General features: G+C 39.2%; 1 protein-coding gene across 15 annotated transcripts in view; it reads left to right on the plus strand.

Annotated features, from left to right (window-relative positions):
* Positions 1–13127, plus strand: part of TCF4 (transcription factor 4) — a 360905-nt gene that overhangs the window by 113706 nt on the left and 234072 nt on the right. For all 15 annotated transcript variants that reach the window (XM_029217316.1, XM_029217380.1, XM_029217406.1 and 12 more), the window contains 2 exons: positions 9694–9755; positions 12606–12702. In XM_029217316.1, coding sequence (XP_029073149.1) covers positions 9694–9755; positions 12606–12702 — 159 coding nt within the window. The remainder of the gene's footprint in view (positions 1–9693; positions 9756–12605; positions 12703–13127) is intronic.

Here is a 13127-nt window from a genome sequence, read left to right on the forward strand (position 1 = left end):
CATACCACAAAAATTAAATGCTCTTCAGATGACATTCTCTGACAATTCCGCTTACCAAAGTTGTACTGTAGGGTTGACTATCAGACTGTAAATTTAGGCAAAAGGTATCCTGTTGAGCCCATTAAGTAAAATAAAAAGATTCTCCCCCCGATCCAAGCTATTACAACTTCACATTTGTGAAGTATTTCAAATTCATTTTTAACGGACTGCTTCCCTTCAAATACATGTGGAGATAGATTTATAAAAAACTGTGAGCAGTTTATGCATTTTTGCAGTTTTCAGTTGTCTGTGTTTGACACTGATTTACCTCTTTTTAATTGCAACAGAGATAAAGAATTAGTAGTTTAAAACAGTAGGAACTACATGTTCTGCTGTGATCAAGGAATTAGATAATCTGGCTTGTTTGTTTAAGGGGTCTGTATCTTGAGACTTTTATAGGGCAGTATTAAGGCTCTGAGCCTTCTTATTATGCCAATACCCAGAAGATTGCTTTAATGAGAAGTAAAGGGCCTTTTTCCAATTACAAGGGAATAACAGTATTAAGTTCCTGTGTTATGTCAACCTGCTTTGATTTGATTACTGTGAGAGAAATGGATTTATCTGTCAGTGTTACTTAATTAAGCCTTCTCATTGATGTTTTGCAGAGTAATATAGTGTGGTTTGCACATTTGAGCCTAAATACAAAGAAAATTGGCCTAAAACTGAGACTTGACCCCGAAGATAACATGTAAGATGGATTGCTTGTCATTGCCAGGTCAGAGGCTGCTGTGTTAAACACAGGTGGAAGGTTGGGATGTTGAAAAGATAAACTGAGAGTCAGTTTATGGGAGTGATTATTGTAAGCAAAAGGGACTGGGCTACAAAACTGGATTTTAGGGAAGATTTTTGAATATTTAAAGCTGTTTGGCTTCCCCAGTATTAGTCATGTGTTCAGAATAAAGGGCAAGACGAGATAAGACTAGAAGAAACAGGAGGGGCAGATTTTGTTAAAGTATAAAAGGAAACAGAAGAAAAAACGAAGAGGAACAAATGCCATTTGGGAGAAGTGGACCATTGTGGTTTTGCAGAGCAATTACAGCCTACAGATATTTCAATTAAGCCAGCAGCCCTTTCCCAGAGCCTCACAAATGGCACCCCAGGGAGAAAAGAGGTAGAGGGGAAAAAAGAAGAAGAGAGAAAACTGTTACATGTTTCATCTTGGCTCTTTTTTCCCCCTCTGTTGGAATACATTTAATAAATTATTGATCAAATAGACATTTTAAATATCAATTTGTATGTCTTCAGTCATTACAGTATTATGGATATTGCGACATAAATATTACATGTCTGATTTGGAAAACTCCTGTATAATTACATGTACTTGTTATCAGAGTTATATATTCCTTTTTATTTAAAGATGAAGCATGTTTCAAAATTCATTTCTTTGTTGTTTAATGTTTATTTTCTAAAACATTTACCTTTTATTTCTCACACTTTGTGACGTTTATTTGTAAATACATCTTTAAAAGGTACTAAGCACCTAGTTAAAAACCTCCCTAAGTTATATTCACTTTTAGCTTAGGTACTTTGAAGCTTATCTATTTAATATTGGAGTTAAAGGGTATGCTGGTTTTATTTTCCAAATTCTTCAGATATGGCATCTTACTTCCAATTGTATTCTTACCTAATTTGAAATATATCTAGCCTTCAAGAACATTATTTTAGTAAGACTGATTTTTATTAAGTGCTTTTAGAACGGTTACATTTCAAAAAAGTCAAAGGAGGCATATATAATTCACATTATTATACTCTTGCCTCAGTTGTTTGTGGCTCGTTTTCTTTTTGGGCTCTTACTTGGAGAGGTGAGCTCTTGAAAGGATGAACTTCTCTTTAAGACGAAGACCCTGACTGGTTAGTTTCAAACATTCAAAATGGAAGTTTGCTAAATAACACCCATTTCTCTGTATTTCATGTTAGGTTATTCAAGTCACAATATTATTCAACTTAGATTATCATGATACTTCCAAATTATACGGATTGATATAAAGAGTTCAAATTTACTTTTGTCTCAGTTTCATAATATAGCTGTCTACTCACCTTGAGTTTTCAAGAAGATTTCTGAGTTTCCGAATATGAAACACCACTGGCATATTTATAACATAATTGTTATTTGTTTCATTTTGTTACTTCTGTATTATCTGAATATCATGTTATATGAAAGTGCTTTTCCTGTTTAATAGCGCTGTAAAGTGCAGTTAATGCCACGTTTTAAATGTCTGAGATTATTTAGTGTTCATTTTTGAAAAACAGTTTACTTTGAACTTAAGGAAAATAGTATTGTTTCAGTGTTTTAAAAGACGTATTTATAGGGCTTCCCTGGTGGCGCAGTGGTTGAGAGTCCGCCTGCCGATGCAGGGGACACGGGTTCGTGCCCCGGTCCGGGAAGATCCCACATGCCGCGGAGCGGCTAGGCCCGTGAGCCGTGGCCGCTGAGCCTGCGCGTCCGGAGCCTGTGCTCCACAACGGGAGGGGCCGCGACGGTGAGAAGCCCGCGTACCGCAAAAAAAAAAAAAAAAAAAAAAAGACGTATTTATAGAAGTTTAAGTTGGAGGTTAATAAAAGTTAAAATTTGCAGTAATTCCCTTCTGAACAAATTTTCCTACTATACTTTTCCCCCAGTGTATCCACATTTTACCTTTCCTTATACAGTTGACATATTTATATGTATGAGCTGTAAGATCATCTTATATTTGACCTTTGAGTTTTCACATTTATTTGATAAGGACATCCATGCATCCTGAGAAAGCCAGCGTGGATGGCAGTGCTCTGAAAATGGGATGCCCAGGTCCCTGTTTTTATATTTAAGGTATCTTAGAATTTGTGTGGAACGCATTGCCACAGACATCATCTTTTGTTTAGTCAGATTTGGGAAGTGCTGGAAGTTTCTCACCACTGTCCAGGTCACTCCTTTTGAAGCCTATGTTGTTTCTTACAGAAGCCAGAAGAAGTGGTCATGGTTGTGTGGCCCTTGTCAATATCTGATGCTCCTCCACCCTTCCTACCTCTGTCCTAGGACTCAAATTTGACTTCAACTTACTCAGAGTTCTTATTATACTGGATGCTAATGAAAATGTGCACATCCTTAACATGCTCTTTGCTGATGAAACATTTTGAACTCCGAATTCATCTGGCACTGACGGAGAGCATATGCCATCTCAGTTTGTGTGAAGGGCTCAGCCAAGGGTTCTTCCTGGACTAGGAAATTAGTAGGCGCCACAGACGTACGCAGTCTGTGAGTCTCCATGATGGTGTGGAGGAGATGTAATAGTGTCTGTTATTGCAGAGAGAAGGGTTTGAGACCGTGTAGACTTCCACATGCCTCAGAATGATTATCTTTCCAGGAAGAACTCAATCTGTCTCCCAATGCATTCTGAGTGTGTAGAAGCTTTCTTCAGGAAATCAATATATTTCCACAAGGGTTGGAGCAATGCAGAATACCACTTTGGTTGTTCTGACTTCATGAAATTCTGGAGCCCTGGTTGTTTGGCAGGATCTGGGCTCTAAGTAAGGAAAGGCTGGATACACAGTGCTACCCCAAATCAACAGGGTTAGGTAACTCTCATACTTGTTCATTTCAAATCAAGGTTAAACTTACATAATATTTAGTCTGTGTTCTTAGCTTGGGCCTTTGGTCAGCACACATGATTTTGGCAGCATATCGTTTATACAGTATACAAAAAAATGTTGAAATGAGATGCCAAGAGGGTATTCGAAAGGTAAATTAAGTCACTCAACAAATCTAACGCTCACTGAATTCTCATGGTGATTGTGCTGCAGGGGGTTCACGGAGAATGTGGGACTTGATTACTTTAAACATATTGGCAGTTTCTAAAAACCAGGAGAGTATTTGAAAGTCTCTGACCAGCCACTTAGCAGAACAAAGAGTCATAAAATGTGAGACTCAGATTTCCTTGAATAAATCACAAGTTTATTTATGTGGTTTGATTACCTTAAGATTTTGGAAGGTATTGGTAAATTTGGCACTCGTGGTAGGTATTGGTTACTGGTAGTCTGCTAAGTGTTTATCAATTATCAGTTAACTCATTTACTTTAACAAAACGCCTTGAGGCTGGAAAACTTATTATCCCTTTATCTCCTGTTAGATACCTGCTTTGGGTGTATCCTGAGTTTTCACTTCTGTTCTCCTTGACCCAAGAGGCCGTTACATTTTCTAGGTTGGCAGGTGTCCTCAGGGCAAAAAAGTGTCTTTTCTTCCTCCGCGGGTTCCAGCTTTCACTTTGATTTTGGCTGGATATTTTCTTACTATCTTGTCAGCTCATTATGATTTAGAAGAAGATTAAAATTTCTATCCATGATTTTTAGTGTTTTTTAAAATTATTTTGTGGTACGCGGACCTCTCACTGTCGTGGCCTCTCCCGTTGCGGAGCACAGGCTCCGGACGCGCAGGCTCAGCGGCCATGGCTCACGGGCCCAGCCGCTCCACGGCACGTGGGATCCTCCCTGACCGGGGCACGAACCTGTGTCCCCTGCATTGGCAGGTGGACTCTCAACCACTGTGCCACCAGGGAAGACCTTTAGTGTTTTTTTAAAGCCATGAATATTTATTTATTTATATATTTTTTATTGAAATATATTTGATTTACAATGTTGTGTTAGCTTTAAGGTACAGCAAAGTGATTCAGTTATGTATATGTGTGTGTGTATATCTATATATACATATATATATCTGTATATATACTTTTTAGATTATTTTCCATTATAGGTTATTACAAGATATTGAGTATAGTTCTCTGTGCTGTATAGTTGGTCCTTGTTGCTTATCTATTTATATATAGCAGTGTGTATATTTTAATCCCAAATGCCTAATTTATTCCTTCCCCCTTTCCCGTTTGGTAACCATAAGTTTGTTTTCTATGTCTGTGAGTCTATTTCTGTGTTGTAAGTAAGTTCATTTATATCAACTTTTTAGATTCCACATATAAGCAATATTGTATGATATTTGTCTGACTTACTTCACTTAGTGTTTTGTGGCAGACTTGTCCCAATATACTAGCCTGCCCTGTTAAGAATGGAAATCAAACCCACTTATTTTACAGCTGACAAAAATGAGTTCAGATAGTCCAGTGAGTGGCTCAGACCATAGAGCTGGTTAATGCAGAGTCACGGCTGAAATCTAGGTCTTTATCCCAACTCTTTGTGCTGTGCTTTCTGACATTTGTCCAGTCTGTCTGATAGCTTTGATCTCGCTGTTCACATAAACAAAGTGGAGGCTTGAGTAACCATAAGTTTAATGAGTGTGGATGGGAAGTTGTAGAAATTAAAATTCATCTCTGTATATCTTTTCTCTAAATGGAGTGGTCGGTCCTAGTTCTGCCCAGACTTCACTTTTGTGTTTTGATGCAGAAATGTCAGACGTTTTAGACGGGGCTTATGCAGAGCTACTCAAATAAAATGAAAATTTGTGGATGGTCAGGTTACCTCCTAAGGCAGCTGTCAAGCCCGTGGAAGTTACTAAGTCTGTCCTTGTCTAGGGTAAAATAAGTTAGAAAATTTTGAACAGTGGAGCCCACTTCAGTCTTTTGGAAGAATAGTCTCTATCATTCACTTGCTTTTTGTCTTTTTCTGTATGTGTTCCCATCTTGCATAGAGGGTGACAACAGAACAAGGGAGACACAAGAACTCATATTCAGACAACTTCTATCGGGCAGTTTTTCATTTGTAACTTTGTTGCCTTAATGACTTTCCTGAATAATTTGGGTATTTTTATCCAGTGCTCATTGTGAATCTTGTTTCACTCTTTGCCCACTCAGGAGCTTCTAGAATTTTGACCCCTCTCTCACAAATATCCCGTCCATCACAGTGTACATTGTTGATAAGCTCATCATAGCTTTGGCTTGATATTTTCCTGCTTTTATTTTCCAGTCTCTTGAGTTCTTCACATATCTAGTTTTATATATTTGTGTTGTGTAAATTCTGTAATCTTGTGTGGACACGAGAGTGGGCACAGACTCTGAAATAAATACATCCACTCTGCTTGGGGAGAAGTGACTGGTGGGTAACATTCGAGCTGGTCATGGAGAGATCTGAGCTTCTTACCAGGGAGGCATTTACTGTGGTGGAGAAGAACACTCCCTGGCTATCACATTGACAGCACCTTTGTCTGCCAGCTCAGCCATTCACTGTCACCTTGGGGAGGGTTTTCTGTCCCATCTAAGCCTCGGTTTCCTCATATATCAAATGGTGATACTGTTAGTCTACTGAAGTGCTTGGCACAGTGTCTGACATATTTAAGCTCATGAAATGTTAGCTGCTATTATTTTTGGAGACATAAGGAACAGTTCCGGCAGAGGGAACAGCAGGTACAAAGGTGTGGAGGTAGAAAGTGTGTGTAGTGTCCAGGTACACCAGCTTGGAGTAGGGAATGGCCAAGTGTAGGCCACGTGCAGGGTCTACATAAAAAGTGAGTCTGGGCAGGAGCTACTGGGATGTAGATGAGATGAGAATGTGGACCGAATGCTGCTGAAACCGGCCGCCTGGGCAGGGATTTTAAGACAGGGAGTGAGTTAGGCAGTGGGTGCAGGGTGGGACATGCATCTGTCTTGTGTTCCCATTGGAGGGGACTGGTGGTTCTCAGACTCCTGTGTACATGAAAATTACCTGAGGACCTCGTTAAAAAAGCGGTTCTCTTGGTCCTGCTTTTAGAGATCCAGGAGCAGTAGGTCTGCAATGGACCGTAAGATGCTGACTTTGAAATGAGCGTACTAGGTGCCTAAGATGTAGATGGTCCTCAGATGCACTTTGAGATGCACTGCGATCGTTGTTGAAGAAATGCTTGCTAACTAACTGGCAGGTCTTGTGAAGCTCAGTGGGAGGGAAGATGGAAACAAATGTCTTAAAAATAACACATTTACATTCGTTACCTGCTATAGCTTTGCGTCTTCTTGCAATGGACACATGAGCACCGGTTGTACAGATATTCTTTCAAAGGTAAAATATCATCAGAAGTCATACGATTGTTCTATTAGGGCTGGGAGGGCTAGAGAGGTGTCTTATCTTCTCGATCTAGCAGGAGGCCAAGTGAAGGAAAAGCCTGTTAAAAGGAGAGCAATAAAAGGAAGGGAGCAGAAAGGAGGTGCAGCAGCGTGAGGTCAGGAAATGAGAACGATGGAATGGGAGAGAATGGGAAAAGAGCAGTCAGATTTGATTGGTTGGGAATCTATTTGTGAAGGAACCCAGCCAGTATTTAACCTGTTTTGAAAAAGCTAGACTTCCAGCACTTTTAATTAGTGGATTGCTCGCTTTTGAAATTGCCCAGTTGGGAATACTCAAGTTTTGATGTGTTTTATTTGCCTACTAATTAGCAGGCTGCTTGGTTGACCATCAGTTTTCTTTTATTCTGTGGATGGACGATGTATAGGAAGGTCTCTTGAAACACTCCAGCTTCAAATGCATAGGTCACTATGTATTTAGTAAGGGGTCATATTCATTATAAATCAAATTGTAGTACATCTTTTTCTCTAACTCGATTCTTCCTTTTTGCTCTTTAATAGAATTTGTCCTCTAGCACAGGGCTTCTCAATCCTGGCACAACTGACGTTTAGGACCAGAGAATTTTTTGTTGTAGGGGTATTCTGACATTTGTAGGATGTTAGCCTCTGTCCACTAGATGCCACTAGCTCTACCCCACCTCCACGCCCTGCCAAGTCGTGCCAACCAAAAATGTCTGCAGACATTGCCACTTGTCCTTTGGGGACCAAAATCATCCCCAGTGCAAAACTACTGACCTGGAATTACTATGGTCCCCTTTCCTCCTTGTCTCTGCCTTATTTTCATGTTTAAAATCCTCTTTGAAAATTGAAAAGGTAAAATAGGTCCAAACAATACAAAGTCTTATGGTGGATACAGGGATTCAACTTTATCCCTTCATTACTTTTTGGGCCAAATTTAAGAGGAGAGATCTCTCAAATTACTCCAAGCTGGCTGTTTCAGGTGAAAAGCAAGTCAAGATGTGCACACTTCTGGTTGAGATATTTTGTCATTTATACTTCTTTTTTTTTTTTTTTTTTTTTTTTGCAAATATTTGACTTGGAGTTAAGGATGAAGAGAACTGTGCAGGCTACAAAACTTATTTGTGTGATAATCCCAAGTGTTCTAAGTCACTTCTTCGTGTACTCCCCCCGATTCAGCCTCCACGAGATAGGCCAGGAGGTTGGATTGTTAGACAGCAGATTTGGGAAAGTATCGCACCTTTTCTCCAGACTCACTCCTCCGAGCTTCCGTGACATCTCTTAAAGCTCGCAGTCACTGATTTTAGCTGTCCACAGGGGATAACTGTTTGCATTTGCATTATCTTCCAAAGTACTAACGAAAAGAACTGAAATATTTGTTTAAAAAGAGAGAGAAAGATTTCAGGTTTAGTGGTAATAGTTGTTGGTTGTTGTTTCTATTCCATCTCTTACTATGTTCTAAAACGCCATGTACTCCACTGTACCCCCAAATAAATCAGTTAAGTATACTGTGATCACTTCTGCTGATAATCAAATAGGAGTAATAAAAGGAAGGACGGTAGTGTGTTAAGAGAAGAAACAGGATCACTGAAATGTTAGAAAACACACTAAATGGGAGTATGTCTCCTGAACCGAAGTTTCACACCTCCTCCTCCAGTTCTGTCAGAGGAAGCTTGTGATCGCCGTCTGTTACCCACCATGATCAAGATAATACAACAGTGAAACTTTTCATACTCATAAAGAGCCTTTCATCAAAAATCTCAAAGCCATTTTTAAATATAGAGTGACTGATCTTTCCAACACTTTTATGTTTTGAGCAATGAATATGGTAACTTAGCTGTTAGACTCTCCATCCTTCAAGTATTTGCCACTTGAAGCACTGATAAAGCATCTAGTAATTGGTCAGCATTAGAACTTCGCTGGTACCGGGTGTAGAGAATTCCAGCCTTCTGGGAGTTCATACAGTTCTCTTTGCCATCATTTCAAAAGAAAACATTGCTTTAACAACTCTCATATCCACATCTCAGTGCACAGGTTAAGGATTGTAGCCAAACGGTATGCCCATTAAAAAAGAAATTAAAAGACTGAGACGGCGTTGTCTTAAATTAAAAAACTTAAGAAAATCTCCTAATATCCTTGTAATGTCCCGATGGAAATAGACTACTGAATCCTTTTTCGTCTTGCATATTTTGTTCATGTCTCTTGTTCGGTGGGATAAGCCTTGGTAAGAGGACAGAAAGTGTCTAGGAGCATTATGGCATGGATGCAGCTAATATTAGTATGGATATGTACCTGATTTAACTGTGTGTGTGTGTGTGTGTGTGTGTGTGTGTGTGTATTAAGATTGTGTTAGTGTATTTTTAACTTACCTTGTCCAAAAGATTTTAATAAGACTCTAAGTGAAGTTTCAGGTCTATAAAAGTTGAGGCTATGAAACATTGTGAAGGATGGAAGTAACTTTTATGTTCATACCTCTGGTTCCTGAGGGTCCAGTTCATTTCTGCTGTGAATTTAAATGACTTAATTTAAGTAGATGGGTCAGAAGCCACTGTCATCATGGTAGCCTCGTGCCTGATTCTTAATTAAAGGCAACAGGAGATTAATTTGAAACATTAATTTAAAAGTGCATATGCAAAAAGAAAGACTTATTGCAAGAAAGCCTAAAGAATTTTTCTCTTGTCCCTAGATGTAGAAGACAGAAGTAGCTCAGGGTCCTGGGGGAGTGGAGGACATCCAAGCCCGTCCAGGGTAAGTATATCTAATCTTTTTCCCACAACCAGACATCCACATATGTAAATTGACAAACTGTAGGTGAGTTTCTCTCTCTCCCACACACATCTGCACAGATATATATGCATACTAAGTTTAATGAGGATCAGCTTCTTCTTGGCACTTTTTTTCATTCTATTATTGGATGTTATTATTGATTTTGACACCTCTTCCACTTTGGCTAACCAGAAGAAAAAATCCTTCATTAAATATTTGGCCTTACTTTGTCAGTTATTGATCCAGTGTTACAGAAAGTTATTCGTTGTAGATGGTGCAACGTTGAGAAAAATCCTAGTATCCCTGGAATGTGTTGGTGTAAATAAACCACTGAATAATTCTGAAGACATAGTATTAAGTTCTAGCCTACCAGTATAATCTGCATAATAAATCTGAGTTGATTTCACTTTGCAAACATATGTTTATCCCACCAGTAGTGCCTTTGGTCACCAGTGGGTTCATTCACATTTTTGCCACTCCTTTCCATGGTTTTTGGTTGTTAGTTTGAATGTCATGGGAAGACCGTGGCATGGCATGCGAGTGGGTTGGTTAGGCCATATGTGTTTTTGTATGTATACGACCTTGGGTGTGTCGTTTCACTTTCTTGGGCCTCATTTTCCTACTTTGTAAAATGAAGAAGTAGAACCAGAGGATCTTTCATGTTCCTTCCGACTTAAATGTGTATGATTTTATATATAGTCTGTCTTTAATGGAGCCATTTCTAGGCCCTCTAAAATCCATGTCAGTTTTTATAATATACATATAATACCCCAAATTAGAAATAGACTTAGAGCACATAGTAAAACACCTGCCCCCCCCCCACCCCGCAACCAGCTGTATAGCTAGATGAAGCATTCTGCAGGAGGTGAGGGGGTAACGTTTTGCTTTAAGTGTTCACATAAATTTGAGGTGGAGGGAGGTCTCTATCTTGGCATAAGAGGTAAGGAAGGTAATCAAGCTGTCAAAAGGAGGCCATCTCAGCAAGTCGTAGTTCGCCATTTCCACCTGTTCTTTGGCCTTGGGGTTCAACGCTCTAGTCTTCAGGGTACAGCAGGAGCTCTAAGCTTACCAGTTACTTTGTTGAGCGCTTGCACCAGCTGTCAAGTCTGACATTCTCGTGCATTATATGGATGGGTTGAGGAAATCTTTCCTCCTCCTCACATTACAGTCCACACTTGCAGAAATAAATCCATTCCCCCTGAAAGCAAGCGTAGGAGATGACAGAATGTCCCTCTATTGTTTAGTTCCTTCAAATGTACTTAATTTCTTCTGCTTTCTCAGTCTAATACACGTAGTACTTTTAATTGTTCTTCTGAGAACAAGGTCCATTTAGGATAGTCTTGACTTTTATTTGGCTTTCATGAACTGTCTGGCCACTTTTTTTTTCCAGGAAATACGTTAGTGAATAATTTTCAATCAATATTTTGTAATTTATATTTTCTAAATTCAGGGGGTTGGCACGAGACAGGTTACTGTGGCTGACTTGTATCGGGCAAACATGCCGCGTCTCTCTTTTTTCATCTTCAAGTGGTGATGTTTTTAGTCACCTTGAAACACTGTGCTGAGGTTTTAAATTAGATAATGTATATTAAGCGTTCAGTAACTCTGGAGGGTGAGGACACTTAATAAATAATAATTAGTATTATGCAACGTCTGGCATAGAACCAGTGAGTGTAAGACCCATGCTAGGTATTAAAAAACATGACATCTTTTTATACACTGACATAGTGGCAGCATCACATGACAGTATCATTCAAGTTAATTTTTATAAATGAGGAAAGGCGATTGACAGCGGGGTAGTTTGGAACCTTAAGGCTTCCATTGATTCTCTAGTGAGGTGATGCACGTTTTCATTTTTCCTACAGCATCTGTCCCTTTCGTGTGGGCAGATTCTGCCCTTTGGCTAACTTGCCAACTGACACCTCTGAGTAAATTTGACTTAGTCTTTATGGGCAGGGCAACCAGCTGAGCAGCATGGCTTTTTTCCCTTTCTGGTCATTTGATGTATCTTAGTAGACTGAAATTTGAACCATATAAGATAGATGATTTTAACTCCTTCCTGTATGTTATCCAATTCCTCCATTAAAAGCAAGTGGCTGGGCAGTTTAAAAACATTATTTTAATTTAGAATTCCCCTTAGAACTATGAGATGATCATGATAATGACAGATTTCCACAGATTAGTGTCTGCTTTAAAACTATTTTTTTCTTTGTCTAAATTCAGAATTTATGCTTAAGTTTCTGATGTTCATTTATAGTCCTGTTGTAATAATTTTAACATTCTTATGTGTTAATTACTCATGGAATGATCCAATTCTCTTACAACCACAGTAACAACTACAAGAAAACATTGAAATTTCAATATCATAAAACCCAAGGCTGCTGTTTAAAAGGTTCTACCTTCGCCTTCCAAAGGCAATTCATTACAGGTTATGGGTAACTTTCCCATAGCACATTTTGCTTTTTTTTTTTTTTTTTGAAATAATGTGGGCTTTTCAAAATAATAACGTAATATTTACAATAGAGTTTATATGTATCAGGCGTTTTACATGCATTATTTCATTTGATCATGTCAATAACTTCATGCAGTTGGTTCCATTATTATTATTCCCCCAATTTCACGGCTGTTATGAGGAAGATGTGGACTCTGCAGACTCTAGAGCCCTCTATTTCCCACCGTACCTGTGAAGATGCAGCTTCCTTCTAATGAGGTGCCAGGGTGGGAATGGTGGACTCCAATTTCTTTGGGTTAGAGAGGTGTCAACAGTCGGGCATACTTATGTGCTGATGTATTCATGGCGAATTTAAACTTATGCTGTTATTTTATTTGCAGAACTATGGAGATGGGACTCCCTATGACCACATGACCAGCAGGGACCTTGGGTCACATGACAATCTCTCTCCACCTTTTGTCAATTCCAGAATACAAAGTAAGACTAATTTTGAATTAACATGCATTTTTTGAATGCTTATGTTTTACCTTGGAAGGGAGAAGAAAGCCCAGACAGAGATTCTGTTTTGTAGGAACTTGGATTTTCAGCCAGTTCGCTATAGTAATTTTAAATTGCAGAAAAATATTGACAGTCTATGCTTGGTAATAGCATATACAGGACTAAGTTTTACAACCATGTGGAATTACCTAATTTCAGTGATACTGAATCCATGTGGAAAATTTGTGTTTCTTAGACATAAAGCACTTCTCCCAATTTCAATGTTGCAACAGTTGTTTTCTTCTTTTTTTTTTTTTTGCCGTACGCGGGCCTCTCACTGTTGTGGCCTCTCCCGTTGCGGAGCACAGGCTCTGGACGCGCAGGCTCAGTGGCCATGGCTCACGGGCCCAGCTGCTCCGCGGCAT

Source organism: Monodon monoceros, unplaced genomic scaffold, assembly GCF_005190385.1.
Source record: "Monodon monoceros isolate NGI ecotype Baffin Bay Population unplaced genomic scaffold, NGI_Narwhal_1 Super_Scaffold_1, whole genome shotgun sequence".
Taxonomy (NCBI): Eukaryota; Metazoa; Chordata; class Mammalia; order Artiodactyla; family Monodontidae; genus Monodon; species Monodon monoceros.